At 48.7% G+C, this 23,511-nt stretch overlaps 1 protein-coding gene across 3 annotated transcripts in view; it reads right to left on the bottom strand.

Annotated features, from left to right (window-relative positions):
- SARS2 (seryl-tRNA synthetase 2, mitochondrial) overlaps window positions 1-23,049 on the bottom strand; it is a 28,204-nt gene extending 5,155 nt beyond the window's left edge. The window contains exons 1-13 of one of the 3 annotated variants that reach the window (XM_077932295.1): window positions 22,759-23,049; window positions 21,829-21,924; window positions 21,227-21,256; window positions 19,502-19,642; window positions 17,246-17,300; window positions 17,019-17,082; window positions 12,573-12,678; window positions 9,929-10,024; window positions 8,352-8,399; window positions 7,509-7,617; window positions 5,993-6,038; window positions 3,583-3,670; window positions 691-803 (exon numbers count right to left, since the gene is read on the bottom strand). In XM_077932295.1, the coding sequence (XP_077788421.1) occupies window positions 691-803; window positions 3,583-3,670; window positions 5,993-6,038; window positions 7,509-7,617; window positions 8,352-8,399; window positions 9,929-10,024; window positions 12,573-12,678; window positions 17,019-17,082; window positions 17,246-17,300; window positions 19,502-19,642; window positions 21,227-21,256; window positions 21,829-21,924; window positions 22,759-23,028 (1,262 nt within the window). In that variant the 5' untranslated portion in view covers window positions 23,029-23,049. The remainder of the gene's footprint in view (window positions 1-690; window positions 804-3,582; window positions 3,671-5,992; window positions 6,039-7,508; window positions 7,618-8,351; window positions 8,400-9,928; window positions 10,025-12,572; window positions 12,679-17,018; window positions 17,083-17,245; window positions 17,301-19,501; window positions 19,643-21,226; window positions 21,257-21,828; window positions 21,925-22,758) is intronic. The other 2 variants (XR_013393775.1, XM_077932296.1) reach the window with 2 other exon arrangements.
- Window positions 23,050-23,511: the final 462 nt, after the last annotated feature.

Raw genomic sequence — 23,511 nt, 5'->3', positions numbered from 1 at the left:
GCCACTTCTGCGCATGACATCATTTTGCGCGTCTGCGCATGCGCGAGTGGCGAAACCCGGAAGTTACCCTTTCCGGTACTTCCGGGTCGCCGCAGGACGCAACCTGAAAAAACATATCATGAAGCAAATGTAACAAGAAGTATGACTGTACTGTATTTCAAACATGCCTAAGTATACCCTCTAGGGACACGGGTGGCGCTGTGGGTTAAACCCCAGAGCCTAGGACTTGCCGATCAGAAGGTCGGTGGTTCGAATCCCCGCGACGGGGTGAGCTCCCGTTGCTCAGTCCCTGCTCCTGCCAACCTAGCAGTTCAAAGTGCAAGTAGATAAATAGGTACCGCTCCGGCGGGAAGGTAAACGGCGTTTCCGTGCGCTGCTCTGGTTCGCCAGAAGCGGCTTAGTCATGCTGGCCAGATGACCCAGAAGCTGTACGCTGGCTCCCTCAGCCAATAAAGCAAGATGAGCGCCGCAACCCCAGAGTCGGCCAAGACTGGACCTAATGGTCAGGGGTCCCTTTACCTTTAAGTATACCCTCTAAGTTGGGTTCGGGATGCAACCAGACAGGTCTCTGCTGGCTGGCCTAGCAGCCCTCTTTCCCCCTCCTCAACGATCACACCCCCACGTCCCCAGCAGCTAACGGCGAGGAGGGGTCCCTCAGCCGCCCCCCCCAGCTCTTGCGCAACTCCCTACTTGTAGTGCAGTCCCAGCTCAGAGAAGATCTCCTTCTGCACGGCCAGGAATTCGTCCAGCAAGGCCTCGCTTTCGAACCCAGTCTCGTTGGCAGTGACCCCAAACATTTCCACCTGGATTGTGGAGAGAGAGTGTATGATTATAGAGCTGCCCCTTTTACGAAGAGGCACGTAGTGAGACCATTGATCCCCTGCTGGTGAGGCTCGCTGACCTCCCGGAAAAGCAAAAATTCAACCTTTTCCTGTTAGGCAAAGATCATAAGGCGACCTGGATGGTCGCCGGATTCTGTGTACAGATCTGTAGGCGCAGACCATCTCCCAACCCAAACTAGTTCGTTAAGAAAATCCCCAAACTCTGTTCTATGAGTGACTCTGGGTCGGCTCCCTGCGGTAGTTTATTGCTGTACATTGTTTTTAAATTTATTGTTGTACATTGTTTTAATTGTTTGTTTTCCTTCTGTGACTGTACCCCCAAGTGTGTTTTATAAGCTGGTCTCCGACAGTAATAAATTATCTATCTATCTATCTATCTATCTATCTATCTATCTATCTATCTATCTTATAGAGATCTGTTAGCCAAAGGGAGAAGAAAGAGTAGCTGCAGGAAGGGAGAAGAAAAGGAAGACACGGTTCTCCCCCTCCCCAATTAATCCCCACGCCAGCCCTGAGAGGTAGGTTAGGCTGAGAGTGACTGACTGGCCCAAGGTCTCACCCACTGAGCTCTGGGGCAAGTGGGGATTTGAACTCGGGTCTCTCCCAGGTCCTAGTTCAGCACTCTAACCACCACACAACACCAGCTTGTGGGGGTGCAAATATCCAGAGTGTGGGGGGGGGGGTCAGGTGGGATTGCTATGAGGAATTATGAAAATCTGGAGAAAGCCATTGTGTCCGCGATGAAAGCATTGAATTGACTGGGTTTGATTCATTGACAATAGTTTCTGATCGAATCCCACAAGCCTCCATTTGCTTTCTCTACGCCTGACAGGCACGTATAAGCATTCTAAATACACAGGCCGGTTGCTTCCCCAGGCATCCTGGGTCATAAAAATAGAAAGTAGCTTTGATGTAGTTTGTTAATCTTTAGATATATCTTAAGGGCCAGGAAGAGAGTTCACAAGGAGATGGTAAATACTGCCATCATTCCTCTCCTGTTTATGACCTCCGGGGTTTTGCTGAATGCATTCCTCTAGTCCTGTTTTATTTACCCCAGAATGTATGCATGTTTAAATTAGCTCTCTGTAGTTTTAACTTTAACTTTGTCCCCACGTGGGGTTTTTTGAAATGCTCAAAGGAAATCTGATTGGTTCTTACGGACACTGTTTAAAATGTTCTTTTGTGAATAAAACGACCTGGGCTGAGGGGCGGACAGGATTATTATTGGCACCCCTCTCAGAGTCTTGCTGGTCAAGCCTCGTGTGTATTTTATTAATCAGAGTCCAATCCTTCCTTGCTTTTGGGATCGCTACACCAGCTCTCCACTTACCCTGCAGGAAGCATTCCAAAGCCCCATGTAAACTTTGCGTGCCTCTTGCAATGCACCTCTTATGAATGCCAGCGCTGAAGCTCACACATCCAACAGTGTGACGCGGCAGCTAAAAAAGCCAATGCAATTCTGGGCTGCATCAATAGGAGTATAGCATCTAGACCAAGGGAAGTAATAGTGCCACTGTATTCTGCTCTGGTCAGACCTCACCTGGAGTACTGTGTCCAGTTCTGGGCACCACAGTTCAAGAAGGACACTGACAAACTGGAACGTGTCCAGAGGAGGGCAACCAAAATGGTCAAAGGCCTGGAAACGATGCCTTATGAGGAACGGCTAAGGGAGCTGGGCATGTTTAGCCTGGAGAAGAGGAGGTTAAGGGGTGATATGATAGCCATGTTCAAATATATAAAAGGATGTCATATAGAGGAGGGAGAAAGGTTGTTTTCTGCTGCTCCAGAGAAGCGGACACGGAGCAATGGATCCAAACTACAAGAAAGAAGATTCCACCTAAACATTAGGAAGAACTTCCTGACAGTAAGAGCTGTTCGACAGTGGAATTTGCTGCCAAGGAGTGTGGTGGAGTCTCCTTCTTTGGAGGTCTTTAAGCAGAGGCTTGACAACCATATGTCAGGAGTGCTCTGATGGTGTTTCCTGCTTGGCAGGGGGTTGGACTCGATGGCCCTTGTGGTCTATTCCAACTCTATGATTCTATGATTCTACATCCCTTCAAGAAAGCTAAGATCACCTGCGCCCTCTGGCCTTCTGCTTTTTCAATGAGAACGGGCTATCTTTGCAATGCTGAGGACTAGAAACTTGCATCGTTTGAAGCGAAAAGCAAGAGAGACTCGGGATGAGTCCGATTAACAGATCCCATGCATTTGCTGTGCTTGTGTCGAACTGAACAACACACTTGATGTGCCATTAGCATCTGTTAAGGTCTCAAATTTCTCTTCGAGCTCCACCACAAAAAACCTCAGGATGTAATAATAATAATAAAAATAAAAATATTATTTATACCCCGCCCATCTGCCTGGGTTTCCCCAGCCACTCTGGGCAGCTCCCAACCGAATATTAAAAACACAATACAGCTTTAAACATTAAAAACTTCCCTGTAGGGGGCTGCCTTCAGATATTTTTTAAAAATCAGATAGTTGTTTATTTCCTTGACATCTGGTGGGAGGGCGTTCCACAGGGCGGGCGCCACCACCGAGAAGGCCCTCTGCCTGGTTCCCTGTAACTTGACTTCTCGCAGGGAGGGAACCGCCAGAAGGCCCTCGGAGCTGGACCTCAGGCCGAACGATGGGGGTGGAGATGCTCCTTCAGGTATACAGGACCGAGGCCTATGCTGCAGACCCTGCCCCTTCTCCCCACCTCCAACGGCGCCACACCTCGAGCGCACGTCGTCCTCACCTTGGTGAACTGGTGCACTCGATACAGTCCCCACGACTCATGGCGAGTTTCTGTTTCCGCCCTGTAGCACGTGCTGACACACGCTGTTCTGGCCGAGGCAGAAGAAGAGACAGAAGGGCTGGTGAGCTCAGTGGTCAAGAGGAATTGTGCAGAGGGGTCTGTGGGTGGGTGCACATCGCAATTCCACGGGAGGGCAGTGTTACGGAAATTACTTGGGGGGGCGTGTCTTTAAAGTTAAATATTACAAATATTATGCCTGAATGTATCCTTTCAATTTGACAGCTCAGGGAAGTTACCATATTTTTTGCTCTATAAGACGCACCAGACCCCAAGACGCACCTAGTTTTTGGAAGAGGAAAACAAGAAAAAATATATTCTGAATCTCAGAAGCCAGAACAGCAAGAGGGATTACTGCGCAGCGAAAGCAGCGATCCCTCTTGCTGTTCTGGCTTCTGGGATAGCTGCGCAGCCTGCATTCGCTTCATAAGATGCACACACATTTCCCCTTACTTTTTAGGAGGGGAAAAGTGAGTCTTATAGAGCAAAAAATACGGTACCTAGCTTAAAAAATAATATAAAATCATCTCCTTTCCCAGTTTCCTCCATCCCAAAGCTATTTTCACCTTGAAAAAGGCCTCCAGGAAGTTCCCAGAGGTGAAAATTGCTGGGCTCATTGTTAGCCAAAGGAAGTCAAATCTCATCACCTGACTCGCCTCAGGCTCCAGACATGCAAAGGAACTTCTATTGTACTTTTGGGTGGTGGGTACTTAAAACATATTTGCCTATGCTAATCTTATACCTGAGTCTTGCCCTGCCATGTCTGCTTATGCTAATCTTGTACCAAGGACTTGTCTGGACATCATTTGCCAAGGTTAATCCTCCCCTTTTGTGACATGTCAGTGATGTAGCAATGATGCTGTACGAACTGTATTCTGGGATATGGTGGGAAAGTTTTAAAAGTCTTTCTCACCCCATCCTCGGGGTTCAAAATTTGCTCTTTGAACCTATTGCGCCATAAACTTTGGTCTACAGCTATTTGCTCCGGTTGGCAGGACTCCTTCCTTTATTCCGCAGGGACCCGCGGGCTCTGCCTGACGAGCTGGGTGACTGAGCAGCCTCACACCTAGATTTTTCCGTAACAGCAGAAAACCTTAAAAGGATGGAACGAATAGTTGGCTCCCTAATGGGGGGGGGGGGGGGCGCGAACCCCTCAACTTTCTTTTAAATGATCCAGATTGTTGTAGTGATCAGGTGGGATTGCTATGAGGAATTATAACAAATATAAAGGTAAAGGTACCCCTGCCCGTACGGGCCAGTCTTGACAGACTCTAGGGTTGTGCACCCATCTCACTCTATAGGCTGAGGGCCAGCGCTGTCCGCAGACACTTCCGGGTCACGTGGCCAGCGTGACAAGCTGCATCTGGCGAGCCAGCGCAGCACACGGAACATCGTTTACCTTCCCGCTAGTAAGCGGTCCCTATTTATCTACTTGCACCCAGGGGTGCTTTCGAACTGCTAGGTTGGCAGGCGCTGGGACCGAGCAACGGGAGCGCACCCCGCCGCGGGGATTCGAACCGCCGACCTTTCGATCGGCAAGTCCTAGGCGCTGAGGCTTTAACCCACAGCGCCACCCGCGTCCCTATAACAAATATAGAGTAAGCCATCTTTGTCAGCAATGAAAGCATTGCGTTGATTGGGTTTAAACTATTTTGATATGATTCTTGATCAATCCACACCTCTGCATCCCTGTTCCATTTCTCTTTCTTGACAAGCCATGTACACAGCCCAGTTGCTTCGCCAGGCAGGCATCCTGGGTCAGCAAAGACAGTGGGCAGTTTCTTTGATGTAGCTTTTCTGATATGTTAATCTGAGGATGTTAATCTTAGGGCCAGGAAACAGATCTCACCTGAAGGTGATAATGATCGCTGTCTTCCTGGCCACCCTTCTTATCATGTATATTGCTTGGGGTTGCCAAATGCACTCCTTTGTTGTTCTGTTCTTTGTTTACCCCAGAAATATGCGTGCTTAATTAGTTTTGGTAGTTTAACTTTGTCCCCACGTGGGTTTGTTGAAATGCTCAGAAGAAATCTGATTGGTTCTTACGAACACTCTGTAAAAAGTTCTTTTGTGAATGAAACGACCTGGGCCAGAGGGTGGAGACAGATTACCGTATTTTTCGCTCTATCAGACGCACCAGACCACAAGACGCACCTAGTTTTTGCAGGAGGAAAACAAGGGAAAAAAATATTCTGAATCTCAGAAGCCAGAACAGCAAGAGGGATCGCTGCGCAGTGAAAGCAGCAATCCCTCTTGCTGTTCTGGCTTCTGGGATAGCTGCGCAGCCTGCATTCGCTCCATAAGACGCACACACATTTCCCCTTACATTGACAAGGTGGGCAGAAAGTCTCACCTGACGGGGGTGTCTTTCAGATTCACCGCATGATCCATGAAGTACCCTAGTAGGAAGAGAAGGCGGTGGGAATGGATTTGAGTGAAGAAATTGGGGCACGATTCCTTAATTCCTTTGTCCCAGTCGCACTCGCCAACCCCACCCCTTCTAACGTACATTTTTCAACCAGGGATGAAGAAGGAACTATCAATAACGTTTCAAAAGAGTTTTGTTTCTACATTTTATGTGCATCTTGCCTCTCTCTCTTTCTTGGGTATAAGAGCAGAGTTTTGTTAATACAAGTGTCTCCCCACTGGGCGATATCTGGTTTTCAACATCACGATATATCACCAGCTAAACATTGTGATAGACTGAGATATTGTGACATCTGAAAGAAGGATGGAGCTTTGCAAAGGCACTGGCTGGCTTCACGGTTTTTCCCACAATGTGATTTTTGTATAGCGCACGCACACGCACACACACACACACACACACACACACACACCATGATTCGTAACATGATTTTGCCAGGTCCAAAACTACGAAGCCAATATCACGATACGGACTTCAAACCGATCGATACGTATCGATACATCGCCCAGCCCTACTCCCCACTTTTACACGTGACCGCGTATACACACAGCGCCAGCAAATACTTAAATAAATTGATTTAATCAATTTTAAAGGCCTGGAAAGAGCAGGAAATCTGCAAAAATGGCACAAAAAGACTTGGAAAACAGCCTTTGCACCAACCTTTGAGGCCTGTGGAGAGTTGGGAGTCTGAGAAAGGAGATTTGGAGGGAGCGATTGGGGTGGAATTTGGTGGATTTTTTTGTTTTTAAAAGGGTTTTTCAAGAATTTTCATGGGCTAGAGGGTATTCCCCGCTGTATGTGATTTCACGGTTATGCCCAGTACCTGGGAACATAACCCCCGTGTCAGAGTGGGAGTTGCCTATGGTGTTTTATAGAAGTTGGCTGTTTTACCGATGATTTGTATTTGTTTTGCTGGCGATTTGTTAATTATTCTATATGGCTCATGAGCTGGACCATCAAGAAGGCTGATCGCCAAAGAATTGATGCTTTTGAATTCTGGTGCTGGAGGAGACTCTTGAGAGTCCCATGGACTGCAAGATCAAACCGATCCATTCTGAAGGAAATCAGTGCCCTGAGTGCTCACTGGAAGGACAGATCCTGAAGCTGAGGCTCCAATACTTTGGCCACCTCATGAGAAGACTCCCTGGAAAAGACCCTGATGTTGGGAAAGATGGAGGGCCCAAGGAGAAGGGGACGACAGAGGACGAGAAGGTGGGACAGTGTTCTCGAAGCTACCAGTATGAGTTTGACCAAACTGCGGGGGGCAGTGGAAGACAGGAGTGCCTGGCGTGCTCTGGTCCAGGGGGTCACGAAGAGTCGGACACGACTAAACGACTAAACAACAACAACACTTTTAAACAATTTTTTTCAATTAATTGTGGATCATTTCCCAATACTCTTTTACCCTTTTACAAATCCACAGAGCTCCACCCTTTTGCCATACCTGCAATGCCAACCTCGGACGTGCCTGCCAGGCTTAGGTCTTCGAAGCGAGAAGGGTCTATGTTGTACAGCAGAGACGAGCTGGCTTCTGGGGGCATGCCACAACCTTCCTGGAAAGCAAGAGGAGAGAGGTGTGACACAGGTGGGTGGGTTGAGTCTACAGAGCTCCCATCAGGTCCAGCCAGCATGCCCAGTGGTCAGAGATGATAGCAGCTGCAATCCAGCAACAACAGGAAGGGGCCAGGTTGAAAGCTGAGGCCCGCTTGCAGCGGGCATCACTTAAAAACACAGCTCAGCAAAGGTGATGCTCAGAGTTTGGTCAGAAAGCTAGGTCTAAAATGCTCTGTTCTCAAGAGTGGATACCGAGGGGATATTTTGACGTTTCTAATTAGTTGCAGGTCCCTTCTGGACTCTTGGACCGAGACCAGGGCCCTGTGGAACGCCCTCCCATCAGATGTCAAGGAGATAAACATCTACCTGACTTTTAGAAGACATTTGAAGGCAGCCCTGTTCAGGGAAGCTTTTAATGTTTGATGCATTACGGTATTTTAATATTTTGTTGAAAGCCACCCAGAGTGGCTGGGGAAGCCCAGCCAGATGGGCGGGGTATAAATTATTATTATTATTATTATTATTCTGAACTAGATGGACCAAAGATCTGCCTCCTGCTCTAAGGTTACCAGACGTCCCCGTTTCCCAGGGACAGTCCCCGGATTTACAGATCAGTCTCCTGACAAAATCTGATCATTCCTATTGAAGTTGAAAAGTGTCCCCAGATTCACTGAAAAAAATAAACCATACCATGAATATTTTTTGTGGGGGGGGGGGGGGTGAGGCTACTTACAAAGACAGCTCCTTTCAGCAGATCTGGAACAGTCATGGGGATAAAGCCCTGTGGGGGGAGAAGGAAGAGGGTGAAGAGCTGTGGGAACCATCTTTGGGTGCCCGGCTCCCAGGGACCCCCTAAGAAGGTAAAGGTAAAGGGACCCCTGACCATTAGGTCCAGTCGTGGCCGACTCTGGGGTTGCGGCACTCATCTCACTTTACTGGCCGAGGGAGCCGGCATACAGCTTCCGGGTCATGTGGCCAGCATGACTAAGCCACTTCTGGCGAACCAGAGCAGCACACGGAAAAGCCGTTTACCTTCCCGCCGGAGTGGTACCTATTTATCTACTTGCACTTTGACGTGCTTTCGAACTGCTAGTTTGGCAGAAGCAGGGACCGAGCAACAGGAGCTCACCCCGCCGCGGGGATTTGAAGCACCGACCTTCTGATCGGCAAGCCCTAGGCTCTGTGGTTTAACCCACAGCGCCACCTGCGTCCCGCCACTCACCCCCTAAGAAGGTATCGGCAAAAGGAGGAATTGCCCCCTCCTGCCCTAAAGAGAGAGGGCAAGACAAGGGGAAGGTCAAGTACAGGACACTGCCCCATGCCTGGTTCTCACATGCTTATGCTGCCCCGCTCTGGGCCGTGATGACAGATCTTGCTCCCCTTGAGACTCTGCAAAGCCAATTCCTACGCCGGCTCCTAATGCTCCCCCTGTGCGTAAGCAACGCAGCCATGCGACTAGAATTGAAGATCGCATCCTTAGAAACTTGCCTGTGGAAGCAAGTCTTCAATTACTGGTTATCATTGTGGCATAGATTACCAAATCATTACCTTGTCCAATGCTTATGGCGAGATGAATTCTCCAGCCTTTGGACTAGTAAAATTCATGCCAAACTCCTGAGCTATGGAATCTCTCCCTCAGATTCCCTAAAACTAGATCAAATCACTGCTCAAAGACTGATCCGTCAAAGACTGGATGACATCGACTTGCAGCAAAATTATACGCTGGGGGGAGGTGTTTGTTCGCCCCAGAACATTGGTATCACTTTAACTTATTGCGTTCCATCATACCTCTCCTCCCTTTCGACTGTTGCCCATAGACTGGCCTTCACCAAAGCGAGGTTCAACGTTTTCCCCTCCAATGTCCTGAGACATAGATTCTCAAAGGGCCAAGTCCCCGCCACGTGCGAATGTGATAAGGTGACGCCGGAGTCGCTCCAGCACATTATGTTCACTTGCCCCCTGTTCAATGTGCCACGGGCAAATTTGTTGGGATCAATCATACAGAAACTAGAGGGTACCCCACCAAAATTCCACCTTGCCCAAATCTTGCAGGATAAGGATTCCCACACGACCCTGAAAGTGGCTAGGTTCCTGGTCGCTGTCCTCTCCCAAAAGCGACGCCAAGGAGCGCTACAAGCTAATTAAGGCGTAGCATGCCTGTCCATCTTATAGTATTTATTGTTATAGTGGTATTTTAGCGACTGTTTTTTTTTTCTTTTCCCCACAGCACAAGCTGTCACTTATGTGTTGTTTTTATCTGTATGGGCCTATGGCCGTAATAAATATTATCTCTATCTCCCTGGTTCTCACATCTTCTGTCCTGGCGCAGAGAAGAGGTCGTGGAAGAGAGGCTTTTGCCCGCAGCTGGGCCGGTGGTGAGATGATGGGACATTTTGGGAAACAACTCTGGACAAGACAGAATTTAGTCTGATCAAGCACGACACTTTCTGCGTTATTCAGTTCACGTTTTTAGAATTACTAACCCAGATGGGTTATGCCTCGACTGTTAAGAGATCCCAAGAAGGAACAACTGGTTTGTAAATATATGACATTTTAGAGGAAGGAATCAAAGAATCCTAAGAGTTGAAGTAAAGGTAAAGGTACCCCTGCCCGTACGGGCCAGTCTTGACAGACTCTGGGGTTGTGCGCCCATCTCACTCAAGAGGCCGGGAGCCAGCGCTGTCCGCAGACACTTCCGGGTCACGTGTCCAGCGTGACAAAGCCGCATCTGGCGAGCCAGAGCCGCACACAGAAACACCGTTTACCTTCCCACTAGTAAGCGGTCCCTATTTATCTACTTGCACCCGGGAGTGCTTTCGAACTGCTAGGTTGGCAGGCGCTGGTACCGAGCAACGGGAGCACACCCTGCTGCGGGGATTCGAACCGCCGACCTTTCGATCGGCAAGTCCTAGGCGCTGAGGCTTTTACCCACAGCGCCACCCGCGTCCCAGTTGAATGGGATCACCAAAGTCATCTAGTCCAGCCCCCTGCAATGCAGGAATCTCAGCTAAAAGCATCCATGGCAGATGGCCACCCAACCTCTGCTTAAAAACCTCCAAAGAGAGTCTGTTTCACATCTGAACAGCTCTGACTGACAGAAAGTTTTTCTGTATGTTTGGTCGGAATCTCCTCTCTTGCAACTTGAAGCCATTGCTTCAAGTTCTACTCTCCAGAGCAGGAGAAAACAAGCTTGTTCCCTCTGCCATGTGAGAGCCCTTGAGATATTTGGCTATCCTATCTTCTCTCAGTCTCTTCTCCAGGCTAAACATACCCAGCTCCTTCAACCATTCCTCATCAGGCTTGGTTTCCAGACCATTGATCACTTTGGTTGCCCTTCTCTGCCCACCTTCCAGCTTGTCAACATCCTTCTTAAATTGTGCCGTCCAGAAACTGGACACAGTATTCCAAGTGTGCTCTGACCAAGGCAGAATAGAGTGGTCCTATTACCGTATTTTTCGCTCTACAGGACGCACCCGACCATAGGGTGCACCTTGTTTTAGAGGGGGAGAACAAGAAAAAAAAATTCTCCCCCTCTCTGCTCAGCGCCCCTTCAGCGAAGCGGCAGGAGAAACGGAGCCCCTTCCATTTCTCCTCCTGCTTGGCTGAAGGGGCGCTACGCAGCTCTCCCTCTCTGCTGAAGCCGGGAGAGTCTTGCTCTCCCGGCTTCATCAAAAGGAACCCGAAGCCTACAGAGTTCCCGCTGCGCTCCAAAGGCTTCAGGCGGCTGGCTATCCCTGAAGCCTGGAGAGCGAGAGGGGTCGGTGCGCACCGACTCCTCTCGCTCTCCAGGCTTCAGCGAAAGCAACGCAAAGCCTCCGGAGCACGGAGAGAGCGCTCCCTCTGCGCTTTGAAGGCTTCGCATTGCTATCGCTGAAGCCAAGGAGCCTGCATTCGCTCCACAGGACGCACACACATTTACCCTTAATTTTTGGAGGGGAAAAAGTGCGTCCTATAGAACAAAAAATACGGCACTTCCCTTGATCTGGACACTATACTTCTGGTGATGCAGCCTAGAATAGCATTCGCTTTTTCTTTTTTTTTTGCTGCTGCATCACACTGCTGATTTATGTTCAGCTTGTGGCCCACCAAAACCCCTAGATCCTTTTCACATGTTCAGCTAGTAAGCCATGCACAGTGGCACCTCGGGTTAAGAACTTAATTAGTTCTGGAGGCCTGTTCTTAACCTGAAACTGTTCTTAACCTAAAGCACCGCTTTAGCTAATGGGGCCTCCTGCTGCCGCTGCGCCGTCGGAGCACGATTTCTGTTCTCATCCTGAAGCAAAGTTCTTAACCTGAAGCACTATTTCTGGGTTAGCGGAGTCTGTAACCTGAAGCGTATGTAACCCGAGGTACCACTGTACTGTAAAGGCTGGGAGACCTGGCAGACTGATTTGCAGTAAGTCCACACCTTTTTTAAAAAAATAAAGCACTAGAACCAATCACTCTGTCGCTTTTGAAGTCCTTCTTTGACATCCCTGCACCCACCCGCTTACCCCCAAAAGCCCTACTCTGGGCCAGCAGATCAGGACACTCTGCTCCACAGGGTAAAAGGTAAAGGTACCCCTGCCCGTACGGGCCAGTCTTGACAGACTCTAGTGTTGTGCGCCCATCTCACTCTAGAGGCCGGGGGCCAGCGCTGTCCGGAGACACTTCTGGGTCACGTGGCCAGCGTGACGAAGCTGCATCTGGCGAGCCAGAGCCGCACACGGAAACGCCGTTTACCTTCCCGCTAGTAAGCGGTCCCTATTTATCTACTTGCACCCGGGGGTGCTTTCGAACTGCTAGGTTGGCAGGCGCTGGGACCGAGCAACGGGAGCGCACCCCGCTGCGGGGATTCGAACCGCCGACCTTTCGATCGGCAAGTCCTAGGCGCTGAGGCTTTTACCCACAGCGCCACCCGCGTCCCAACTCCACAGGGTACCCCCCCAAAAAAAACACACACACCGTTCGGTACCTTTTTCACCAGCTTGTTGTAAGTGAACTGCACCAAGGCTTGCTGCAACATTGCTCCTGCTCCACGGAGGTAGAATGACCGGTAGCCCGAGATGTGAGACAGGCGCCTGCGGAACAGAGGGGAGGAAATAAGAAGGCATTGAGGAGATTCCCAGGGATATGGGGCTTGATCTGCTAATGTGGGTGTAAAGTATTATTGGGGTTGCTCGTGCGTAAAGGGTGCTGCTGCTCCAGGCAAAGTTGCCTGGCTAAACCTTTCCTTGGCTGGACAGCCCTTTCTCCGTGGCTGTGTCAGTCACTGGCAGAATCCGTCAGTGGGCGTTTCCTGAACTTCTTCCAACATAAAAACTCTTTGACGCCAAGTCTCCTCCTAGCCTCCCTGCGCGGAAGTCTCCTGCCCAGAGTGGGCGTGCCCAGCGGAGATCCTGGGCTCTCCCCACTGGTCTCTGTGGAAGAGTCTTGGAGCCATCCCTCCGAAGTCCTTCCCTGCTCCTCTTTCTTCCTGGTGTCACGCCTATTTCCTTCCTCAAAGGAAGTGTTCTCTCTCTCCCTACTGGTCCCTTCTCCTGCATTGTTGGGGAGCCATACCTCCACTCTAGGCTCCGATGGCAGTTCCCTGACAGTGGGTTACCCTGCTGTTAGGATATTGATGTTCTGTTCCACCCTAAGAGGAACAGATATGTGGATTGTTGTCTGTCACGTGTGTTTACACTCCAGCACAGCTTGCTGGGAACTTCCGTTGTGTATAGCTTTTGCTTATGCTTCCTGCTCTTGGACATGAAAGAGAGCAGACATGCCAAAGAAGGATAGAACTTTCTTTATGTATGCCACGACAGCAGCAAGAAGACTTATTGCAAAGTATTGGAAGACACAAGATCTACCCACCCTGGAAGAATGGCAGATGAAGGTGATGGACTATATGGAACTGGCGGAAATGACCAGCAGAATCCGAGACCAGGGAGAAGAGTCGGTGGAAGAAGATTGGAAGAAATTTAAAGACTATCTACAGAAATATTGTAAAATTAATGAATGTTAGAATGATGTTGGATAAAAAGTTAAGTGGTTTTTAGCTATAACGCTATAACGAATATGAAAAAATGGATTATTAACAGGTAAAAATTTAATGTTATAATATTTTAAGATTAAAGACTAGGATAAACAAAGAGGGAAAGGATTTGCTGAACTAATAAATTGAATTGGAATACAAAAAAGGGAGGTGTGAGGAGGTCTGGGAAACAAGCAAATGAAAAATAAGTGATGGAAAGATGGAATTGTTTTTTAACTATTTTTATTTTGTATTTTTCTTTTTTCATTCTGTAAAATCTTAATAAATATCTTTTAAAAAAAGAAAAAAGAAAGAGAGCAGACATGTTTTTTTTTGTCCTGAACTATGCTGAATAAACTGCTTGTAAATATGCTTTACATATGCCTCTGTCTGCCACTTCTGTTGCGTGTTATTCACTCTTCTGATTGAGGCGTGCTCAATCTTCTGAAGGCTTCTGAAGCTGTGTGCTGCTGTTTTGATGCTGTTCCAAGGGCCAGAGTTCGTCCGGCTGCCGGCCGGCGGGCTGGAGCCAGCTGGGGGCCTGCGAATTGCCCCCGTTCCCTTGGACACATCCCAACACCTGCTTGGGGGAGGGCAGGCTGGGCTAGCTGGCCTTTTAAGCCCTGTCAACAGCCAAGAGCTTCAGGAGTCACTAGCTACCCCCAGACTGTCACTATTTTGCAGGGAGCCATTCCATCACCAGAAACTTAGGTTTGCGCAAACTGGATTAATGAGCCTTGCTGCAATAAATGTCTAGGCTGGAGCTCTTCCCTGGAGGTGCTGGGGACTGAACTCTCTGCTTGCAAGGCAGATGCTTGACCCTTGAGCTGTGGTCCTTTCCCTGCCATGTGCCCGATATCTAGCTGCACCAAGGAGGACAACGCTCTCCAGGAAACATGGCCCCACGGCCACGTTAAGAGTGCCAATTCCATGACGAACGCATTTAGTCAATGGTAAGCTTCCTTTCGTGACAGGAGAGGCTCTCAGCTTTGGCCCAAGGCTCAGAGGGAGCTTTGTGAAACAGATCAGGGGGGTGGGGGGGAAGCAGCCTGCTACTGGAAAAGCCCCTCGGGCCAAACAGCTCATCTCAAAGGCCACCCATCAAATATTCATCCCTGTTCAGGAAGGAGAAGGGCTTCCAATCAGCTAATGCAAATTCTGGAAATATCCGCTCAGAGACCAAAGGCACCCTTTGTCTTGCCTGAATCATATTTCGCACCCTGTCCCTCCATCAGGGCATTAGGCAATTTGTCTAAGTCTTGTTTGCTCCCTCGCTCCTCTGCTTGCCTTCGCACAAGCGCACTTCCTCCAACGCTTTTTCAGGGAGCTGGTGGCTGCAACAATGGGGCAATTTATTCCAGGCCTCAGAGCCTGTTTACGTGGGGTTGTATCCAGCAACATGGGGTTTACGTGGGGTTGAAATACTTTATTGTCACTTGTACAACTTGTATACAGTGAGATTACACAAGCACCCCCCGCTCAGCTCTCTTAGTCTTAATTCCCCTCGTTTACTGACACACACACACCAAATCTGAAAGTCAGTTGCCCTGTTGTTATCTTTTCATTCAGCAGCCTAACAGCCCACGGATAGAAGCCGTTCTTTACCCTGTTGGTGCGACTAATCATGCTTCTATATCTTCTGCCCGAGGGCAGGAGATCAAGAAAGTGCCAGGGTGTTAATCATCCCTGAGAATTTTCCTCACTCTCCTGAGGCAACGTTCTTCCGCTATTTCATCCAGCAGATTCATGGGATAGCCCATAATATCTTGTGCTGTATTCACCACCCTCTGTAGGCACTTCCTATCAGTTGATGTCAAACCAGCGTACCACACCATGATGCAGTATGAAAGGACACTTTCTATTGTGGACCGGTAGAAGGAGACCATCAAATGTTGATTGACATCGTTCTTTTGCAATACTCTGGGGAGATGGAGTCTCTGTTGGGCTTTCTTAACCACCTGGGTTGCATTGATTTTCCAAGTAAGGTCTTCACGGAGATAAGCTCCTAGGAATTTAAAGGAAGAGACTCTCTCCACACAGCCCTCCCCGATGTACAGCGGGGCTAGTTCTCCTCTTCCTCCGAAAGTCCAACACCATCTCCTTTGTCTTGCTGATATTAAGGTGCAAGTTGTTCCCTAGGCACCATGGAGATATTTTTTATATTTTAAAGAGCCACAGCTCAGCGGCAGGGGGTCTGCCTTGCAAGCAGGTGGTTCCAGGTTAAATCAGGGGCAGACCTTGATAATATGGCGCCCTGTGCAAGGCCAAAATTTGATGCACCCCTCCCAACAACTTTGGGCACATTACTGAGGTTCCAGTGTGTGCGCAAGCACGCTTTAGAAATTTCGCTCAATGCACACAAACAGAGAGAGAAGGGCAAACAATATGGTGCAGGGCAAGACTCTTGGAGGAGGAACTTACCATATTTTTTGCTCTATAAGACTCACTTTTTCCCTCCTAAAAAGTAAGGGGAAATGTGTGTGCGTCTTATGGAGCGAATGCAGGCTGCGCAGCTATCCCAGAAGCCAGAACAGCAAGAGGGATTGCTGCTTTCACTGCGCAGCGATCCCTCTTGCTGTTCTGGCTTCTGAGATTCAGATTTTTTTCTTCTTGTTTTACTCCTCCAAAAACTAGGTGCGTCTTGTGGTCTGGTGTGTCTTATAGAGCGAAAAATACGGTATATAATGGAGAAATGTATGATTTGCGTATGTGTTTGCAAATTACAGTCATACCTCGGGATAAATACGCTAAGTATTTTCGGGTTGCACTCCACGGCGATACTTCCAGGTTTCACCGCTCGCGCATGCGCAGTCAAAATGACGTCAGGCGCATGTGCGGAAGCAGCGAAACGTGACCCGTGCCCGCGCAGTCGCATCTTACGTTCTGTTCAGGATGCGAACAGGGCTCCGGAACGGATCCCATTTGCATCCCGAGGTACCATTGTACGAGGCAACTCTGAAACTGTCCTTTCCCCTTTACATTGCAAGCCAGTCGCTTCTGGCTCAGCACTGTCAGAACAGACAGGAAGCAGATCTCCGAGGCGACAGGTTAGAGACATTTCCAGTTCTACCTTTCCCAGATACCACTGGAATTGAACCTGAGACCTTCTGCACGCTAGGCAGATCCTCTACCATTGAGCCATGATCTTCTCCCTAGGAAGAGGCAGCTGCCTAGTGAATATTAGTGGCGCTGACTGAGGGAAGAAGGGGGAAACTTAATTTTTCCCAGACTGTATTGAAAGTAAACGGCACTCTCTCATTCTCTACCAGCAGATGGAGCTGTTGCTTCATTTCACTGTGCTCAGAAAGGGATTCAGGACTGTCTCCTTTTCTTCCAAACTGTCCCTTTTAAGCCGAATGCCTTGCATGGGAAGGGACGAGACCGCCAATTTCTCATACGCACCTTTGCCTTATGATATCCAGGTCTTCCCCAATTTCCAGGTGCCCTTTCACCTTGAAGTCAAATGCTGTTTAAAAAAAAGAAAAGAAAAACACAGGGGGATATGAAGATTAAACCAGGAATAAGGAAGAATTTAACAGATCCAGGTATTTTTTTAAAAGGCAACACAAGCACAGCCTGGAAAGAAGGAAGTAACGCCCCCTGGTGGTGATGAAAGGAATTTTCCTCACCTGGCTTTTCGCCAACAACCTCCAACACCCGCGCTTGGCTCTCATCTCCAATTGGCTGGGGAAAGGAAGAGGTCAGAGGTTAAAGGCATGGAAGTGTAAGAGGCATTTCTGCTCCCTATTATTTACTTATTATCCATTGCATTTTCTAGCCCACGTTTTCCTCCGAGGAGCTCAAGGTTGTGCCCAGAGCTCCTTCCCATCCTGTTTTATTCTCACACAACAACCCTGTAAGGCAGGTTAGGCTCCTAAGGTTTTTCCCCTCCCCAGAGAGCTTCATGGCCTAGATAAGGATTTGAACCCCGGACTCCCAGGTCCTGTGGGATGCGGGTGGCGCTGTGGGTTAAACCACAGAGCCTAGGGCTTGCCAATCAGAAGGTTGGCGGTTCGAATCCCCGCGACGGGGTGAGCTCCCGTTGCTCGGTCCCTGCTCCTGCCAACCTAGAAGTTTGAAAGCACGTCAAAGTGCAAGTAGATAAATAGGTACCACTCCGGCGGGAAGGTAAACGGCGTTTCCATGCGCTGCTCTGGTTCGCCAGAAGCAGCTTAGTCATGCTGGCCACATGACCCGGAAGCTGTACACCGGCTCCCTTGGCCAGTAAAGCGAGATGAGCGCCGCAACCCCAGAGCCGGCCACGACTGGACCTAACGGTCAGGGGTCCCTTTACCTTTCCTTTTTCCCTTCCAGGTCCTAGTCTGACTCTAACCGTTACACCACACTAGCTCTGAGGAGCTAACTACCAGGGTCTTTTACATGGAATGGTTACTAGTTTCAGGCAAAGGAGCTTGAAGGGGCCATCAGTTGGTCTGATAATGCCAAGGTTTGATCCCCATAAGGGACAGCTGCATATTCCTGCATTGCAGGTGGGTTGGACTAGATGACCCCCAGGGTCCCTTCCAACTCTACATTTCTATGGTTCTATGAAGCTTCCATGGGCAGGGGTACGTCAAAAGGCTTGGTGCCCATGCCCCCACATCCCTCTCTTCCTGCACACATATTGCCACGGCCACAGGACTATATACGGCCTCGGTCCAGTATATCTGAAGGAGCGTCTCCACCCCCATCGTTCTGCCCAGACACTGAAGTCCAGCACCGAGGGCCTTCTGGCGGTTCCCTCACTGTGAGAAGCAAAGCTACAGGGAACCAGGCAGGGGCCTTCTCGGTGGTGGCACCCGCCTTGTGGAATACCTTCCTTTCAGATGTCAAAGAGAACAACAGCTACTAGACTTTTAGAAGACATCTGAAGGCAGCCCTGTTTAGGGAAGCTTTTAATGTTTGATGCATTACTGTATTTTAATACTTTGTTGGAAGCTGCCCAGAGTGGCTGGGGAAGCCCAGCCAGATGGGCGGGGTATAAATATTAAATTATTATTATTATTATTATTATTACTACTACTACTACTACTATTCAGTTTACTGTTGCTGGGTGCCACACCACCCGCTCTTCATTTATTTTAATTTTATTTTATTTATTGAATATATATACCGTTCTATACCCATGGGACTCAGGGCTGTTCATAGAATAAAATCCAGATATAAAACCACAAATACATAATAAAAACAAAAACAACCCAATAGTCACTCCCCACCCCCCAAAAAACAACATTTTAAAAGGGCATAGAATGCAAATCAGATCAACCAAAGGCCTGCATAAAAAGGAATGTTTTTGCCTGGTGCCTAAAGGTGTATAATGAAGGTGCCAGGCGAACTTCCCTGGGGAGAGCATTCCACAGATGGGGAGCCACTGCAGATAAGGCCCCGTTCTTGTGTTGCTACCCTCCGGAGCTCTCAGCAATGGGGCACACGAAGGAGGAGGCGGCATATGCTCTCCCCCCAGGGAATATCCTCCAGCAGCTCCTTGTTGGAGTACTGGGTGGACATAGCCTGAAGCCTCACACATTTAGCCAGCTGGAGGTTTCAAGCTCCTTCCCAGCACCTCCTCTCGACTGGGCACTGGCCAGTCACTCAGCCACAGCTATCAGGTGAAAGGTGACTAGGGAAACTCACAAAGGTGCAAACTGTTATGTGTGCACCCCCACCCACAAGCAAGGAAAGGAACGGAATAAAATGTTACTGCATTATCCAAGCATCCCCCTTCTTTTTATCTGCAAAAGAACCTTTGGCTGCATATATCCTTGACCCGGGAAGTCTGCTCAGCTGGAGAGCACTGCAGGGCCTTCCTGGCAGTGGCCCCCCGTCATGCTCAATTTGAGTCCCCGAGTGTTCTAGGTTGCTCCTCTCACGTCACACTCTTTTACCACATCTGGATGGGTCCTGTTGGGCAGCCTGAGGGCGCGCAGGTAGTATTTCTCATCCAGCTCCAGCTCCTGCTGGCGCAAAGCATTGAGACGAAGGCGGAGCTCCCTTCCCTGCTTCCGCAACGCATTGTAGGCAGGGTGCTGAAAGGGAAGGAGAGGAGGAGGAGGATGCTGTCAGACCCAAACAGGCAGGGAAGAAGAAGCAGGACATTTGTTGCTATTTGGATCCCAGGTCCGGTCTTTCAACAGCAATGAGAAAAGGAAGGAAATACATGTTAACAGGGAACTCCCTCAAGAGAATTTGGCGTGATTCCTCAAGAGGCTTTGATTTTAGTGATTCTAAAAAGCTTCCAGGCCAACTAGACAGGAAAAGCCCTTTGCCTCATTTCCACGTGGGCAAAAGAGGTTCGAAATGCAGTTCCAAATGCAAGTGATAATAATAATAATAATAATAATAATAATAATAATAATAATAATAATAATAAATTTTATTTATACCCCGCCCTCCCCAGACCGGGCTCAGGGCGGCTAACACCAGGTATAAAAACAATTGATTAAAATACAACTTAAAAACAAGATTAAAATACAACATTAACATGCAGCCTCATTTCAGCAGACACTCAAATCAAAAACTTTTTGGGGATGAAAACGACAAATCTTCACGAAGGCCAACTATCCAGACTGGTCCTACGTGGGCCAGAAAAAAGCCAAGGAAGTCCCCAAAGAGGAGTTCCATCACAGAAGGAGAAAGGAAAAAGGAAAGAGGGGAAGGGGATCAAGTTGATTCCAAGCCAAAGGCTAGGCGGAACAACTCTGTCTTACAGGCCCTGCGGAAAGAAATCAGATCCTGCAGGGCCCTGGTCTCATGAGACAGAACGTTCCACCAGGCCGGAGCCAGTGTTGAAAAGGCCCTGCCCCTGGTTGAGGCTAATCTAACTTCCTTAGGGCCGGGGACCTCTAGGGTGTTGCTATTTATGGACCTTGAGGTCCTCCGCAGGGCATACCGGGAGAGGTGGTCCCGTAGCTACAAGGGTCCTAGGCCGTGAAGTGGTCCCAAACACAGACTTCAAGCCTACAAAATAGTTCTCAGATTTGGCTAACTTGACGCAACGGTTCTGCTCCAATTTAGAGTTCAGAAGTTGTACCCGTCTATTTAAGAACAATGCACACAGCTGCTTTGCTGGTTTGCTTCCTGCTCAAGTTTGAGACGTGAGAAAAAGGCGCTACAAAATGGGGAAAAACAAACTTTGAAGCCAAAATTGGAAGCAAGATTGGGGCTTGCTTAAATTCCATCAAAGCTGTCTGTGCAGGAGTTTAGCCATGCCTTGGGGGTTTATATTATTTACTGGAAAATGGAATTGCTCAACTGGCTTTCAGGACATACTGTCTCTGGCAGTGGAACTGAAACACAGCCGCCATGGGTAGGAAACAATAAATGGGTTGGAAGCTTGGTTAGTGTTAACACCAGTGCAGTCATAACTCTTGCACCATTGTTAGCTCCCCAAAAAAGGAAAGTAAAATTCCCAAATACTAGAAGGAATGTGGCACAGACCTGACAAGATTATACGAGCCAAATGTTTGGGAGAGAGTTGTCAAATCTGTAGGCAAAGAAATGCCAGAAGTAATTCTTCTTCCTTTGCCATACCAGAAAGCACTTGCTCTCTGTTTTAAAGCTACAGGTGTTAAATTGTTAAGGTAGCAGGAAAGGATAAAGAACTTTCTTACCGACTGCAAAGTACTTCTGTCTTGGCTTTTCTGGAAAGGGAAAGAAAGAGCGAGTTAGAATTATTCTCAATATACATATACATATATTCTCTTTCTATCTCTCTCTCTCTCTCTCTCCCTCCCCCCCCCCCCCATTTCTGGCTGTAGCACAATAACAAGAAAGGAAACACAAAACCAGAATTTGTGGTAGCCTCTGGCTTTTCCTTCCTCCTCTTTTATTTATTGAAACATATCTTCTACAGTGGTTCTGAGTTGTTCCATAGGTAAAGGGACCCCTGACCATTAGGTCCAGTCATGACCGACTCTGGGATTGTGGCGCTCATCTCGCTTTACTGGCCGAGGGAGCCAGCGAACCAGAGCAGCACACGGAAACGCCGTTTACCTTCCCGCCGGAGCAGTACCTATTTATCTACTTGCACTTGACGTGCTTTCGAACTGCTAGGTTGGCAGGAGCTGGGACTGAGCAACAGGAGCTCACCCCACTGCGGGGATTCGAACCGCCGACCTTCTGATTGGCAAGTCCTAGGCTCTGTGGTTCAGACCACAGCACCACCCGCGCCCCTTTTAGTTGCTCCATAATAGTTGCTATAATGTGGACTCACCACAATATTCCCCACTTCTTCAGCCACCTTCTCTTTCTCAGCTTCAAGTACTGCAATTTCTTCTTGCACCTCGACTAATCTCTGCCAAGTGGCAACCTAGTAGGCATCAGGAAAAAAGAAGAAAAATGTGATACAGTCTAACAGCAGTTTAATAAGATTATTCAAAAACAGATCGTATGCACAGAAGACGGTAGTACTGGAAGTGGAGAGTGAAAAACAATGGAAGGAAAATGTATGGAGCTTCAGTTACGTTAAGCTGCTAAGGCAAGAACCTGGAAACAGTTCCCTTGGCACACAGATGCTTGAGAGCCATAGAACTGTTACCTTTTACCCTGGCATGGCTTCACAGCCTTTATTTAGACACTCATGACCAGGCTGTTACTAATCTTGCCAGCCAGGTGGAACCTGAAACTTGAATGCATCATTTTTTAAAGCCAGGGCAAAGCAGCTTGCACACACAATGTTAGCCACCTAGGAGGGCAGCAACAACAACAACAATAATAATAATAATATTTTTTTAGTTACAGATAGGTAGCCGTGTTGGTCTGCCATAGTCAAAAAAAAATAAAAAATTAAAATTCCTTCCAGTAGCACCTTAAAGACCAACTAAGTTAGTTCTTGGTATGAGCTTTTGTGTGCATTCTGAAGAAGTGTGCATGCACACGAAAGCTCATACCAAGAACTAACTTAGTTGGTCTTTAAGGTGCTACTGGAAGGAATTTTAATTTTTTTTAATTTATACACCGCCCTCCCCGGCCAGAGCCGGGCTCAGGGCGGCGAACAACAATAAAATTTCAGTAATAAACGCTAGCTGGTGAAGGCTGGATTAAACCCCTGGCGCTTAAAGCACCTTCTTGGGCTAAGCCCGCAGGAGAGCGGGAGCAACAGCACTTGCGCGCCCAGCCGAGCCCACCCACGACCCGCGCTTACAATCTCGCGCAGGTCCCGCGGCCCGAGGGGCCCCTTGCGCGTCTCCAGCTCCCGCTCGGCCTCGCCCAGCTGCGCGCTCAGCGCCTCCAAGTTCAGCTGCGGGCGCGCCGTCCAGCCGCCCCGCGCGTGCTCGTACAGCCGGCTTCTCCCAGCAGCTGCTGCCACCGCCGGGCGGCCGCTCCGCGCCCTCGAGAACAGCAACGGAAGCCCCCGGCGCATTAACCGCGGGCGCAACCCCAGGCCCCGGCACAGCCTCATGGGCGCCGCCATGATGGTCGGTCATGTGACACGGGATCGCCGGCCAATGACAGAGCGCCTCCGTCGCGGGCGGACCAATCAGAGCCGCAGCTAGGCCCGCCCAAGCTCGATTTGGTTGCCATGGGGAAGGTTAGGTTTCGCCTTTAAGGCAGGATTATAGAATGATAGAATATTAAGGGTTGGAAGGGATCTTGGGGTCATCTAGTCCAACCCCCTGCAATTCAGGAATCTCAGCTAAAGCCTATGTTTATTTTTATGTCATGTTCAAATAAAATTCGGAGACCAAAGTTTCAAACAAGAACAGTACATGGTGGACACTTGTTACACAGAAATTTTCCCAGGCAACTTGCAAAATTTAAGCACAAATAAAAGCACATCATTTTTTTTAAAAAAAAAACAATTTACGCAGAAACATGCCCAATTCATTTTTTTAGAAAAAATACATGAAGCAACTCCCAATAACAGAAGCAAAAAGCCTCAGTATCACACACATGA

Source organism: Podarcis muralis, chromosome 7, assembly GCF_964188315.1.
Source record: "Podarcis muralis chromosome 7, rPodMur119.hap1.1, whole genome shotgun sequence".
In the NCBI taxonomy this organism is placed as follows: domain Eukaryota; kingdom Metazoa; phylum Chordata; class Lepidosauria; order Squamata; family Lacertidae; genus Podarcis; species Podarcis muralis.
This window is presented reverse-complemented; position numbering and strand designations above follow the sequence as displayed.